The sequence below is a fragment of the Penaeus monodon genome, chromosome 23, assembly GCF_015228065.2.
Source record: "Penaeus monodon isolate SGIC_2016 chromosome 23, NSTDA_Pmon_1, whole genome shotgun sequence".
In the NCBI taxonomy this organism is placed as follows: Eukaryota; Metazoa; Arthropoda; class Malacostraca; order Decapoda; family Penaeidae; genus Penaeus; species Penaeus monodon.
The window spans coordinates 7,060,608-7,061,650 of record NC_051408.1 but is presented as its reverse complement, the minus strand read 5'-3'; the positions used below and the strand labels follow the sequence as shown (position 1 = coordinate 7,061,650).

The window sequence follows — 1,043 nt, the reverse complement described above, 5'->3', positions numbered from 1 at the left end:
CTTGTACTCACAGAGAGAAGGAATGAGCGAGTGTATACACACACACACAGAGTATGTGTATACTTCTGCCTTTACCACTTCTGTGAATCCTTCTTGTTCTCCTCTCCAGGAAAACGACCCAGCAGACTTAGACCTGACCTTCAGTGTTGATGAGGAGTCCTTTGGGAGAACGTCATCCCACAATCTTAAGGAGAATGGTGGAGAAATACCTGTTACCAATGAGAATAAGCACGAATATATCGAGTGAGTGGGATGTTTGCTGTTCCTTTATGTGTTGTGCCCAACAAAAATTTAGGATTTTTTCTCATAAAAGCCTTTGTCCTCTTTTTATATATAGGAACTCCATGTATGTGGAAATGATTGTCGTTTCAAACCCCAGTTATGAATGAAAATTATGCAGACAATTCTACAATTTTTCATGGTTTCCAAACCATAAAAGCCTAGAAAAGGATAATAAAGAAAACATATTTGTATTATGATTATGCCAGAGATTCCCCTAAGATAATGTTGTTATATCTCCTCAGAATTGCAAAACTCCATGTAGTTAGTGTCGTGTCTAATTAACCCCTTTACTGTGAGGTAACCACTGTTGAGTGTTTCACAGGTTGTATAATCTTAGGGAAGAAAACAGAATTCATAAAGGGAAGATAGAGTTATCCATACCCCATCCAGGTTCTAGTGCATTGGCAGGATCAGGTAATAGGAAAGACCAGGTTACCACAATGACTCCATGTAGGTTTCCTCATATAGAAGGTTTTAAGTCATACCATATGTTATGAAATAAGATAAAGAGGGGAAATAAGTACTATGGTCTGCTCCCCCCACCTTTTTTTTTTTCGATTGCTTATATTTGAAAATCCCTGCCTCCCTGATTACAGGCTGGTCATCAAGTGGCGCTTTGTGCAGCGTGTTCATGATCAGATGGAAGCTTTCCGAGAAGGCTTCAGCGACGTTGTACCCATTTCCCACATCAAGATCTTTGACGAGGTATACTGTTCTTGGATCTGCTATATTTCCATTGTTTTGAAACAATAAGTTAATTG

The 1,043-nt window shown here is 39.0% G+C and overlaps 1 protein-coding gene across 1 annotated transcript in view; it reads left to right on the top strand.

Annotated features, from left to right (window-relative positions):
* LOC119587757 (E3 ubiquitin-protein ligase Nedd-4-like) overlaps positions 1-1,043 on the top strand; it is a gene marked incomplete in the record, with an annotated part of 51,583 nt that overhangs the window by 48,826 nt on the left and 1,714 nt on the right. Inside the window, 2 exon segments of the mRNA XM_037936443.1 lie at positions 110-243; positions 879-987. Of these exon segments, the coding sequence (XP_037792371.1) occupies positions 110-243; positions 879-987 (243 nt within the window).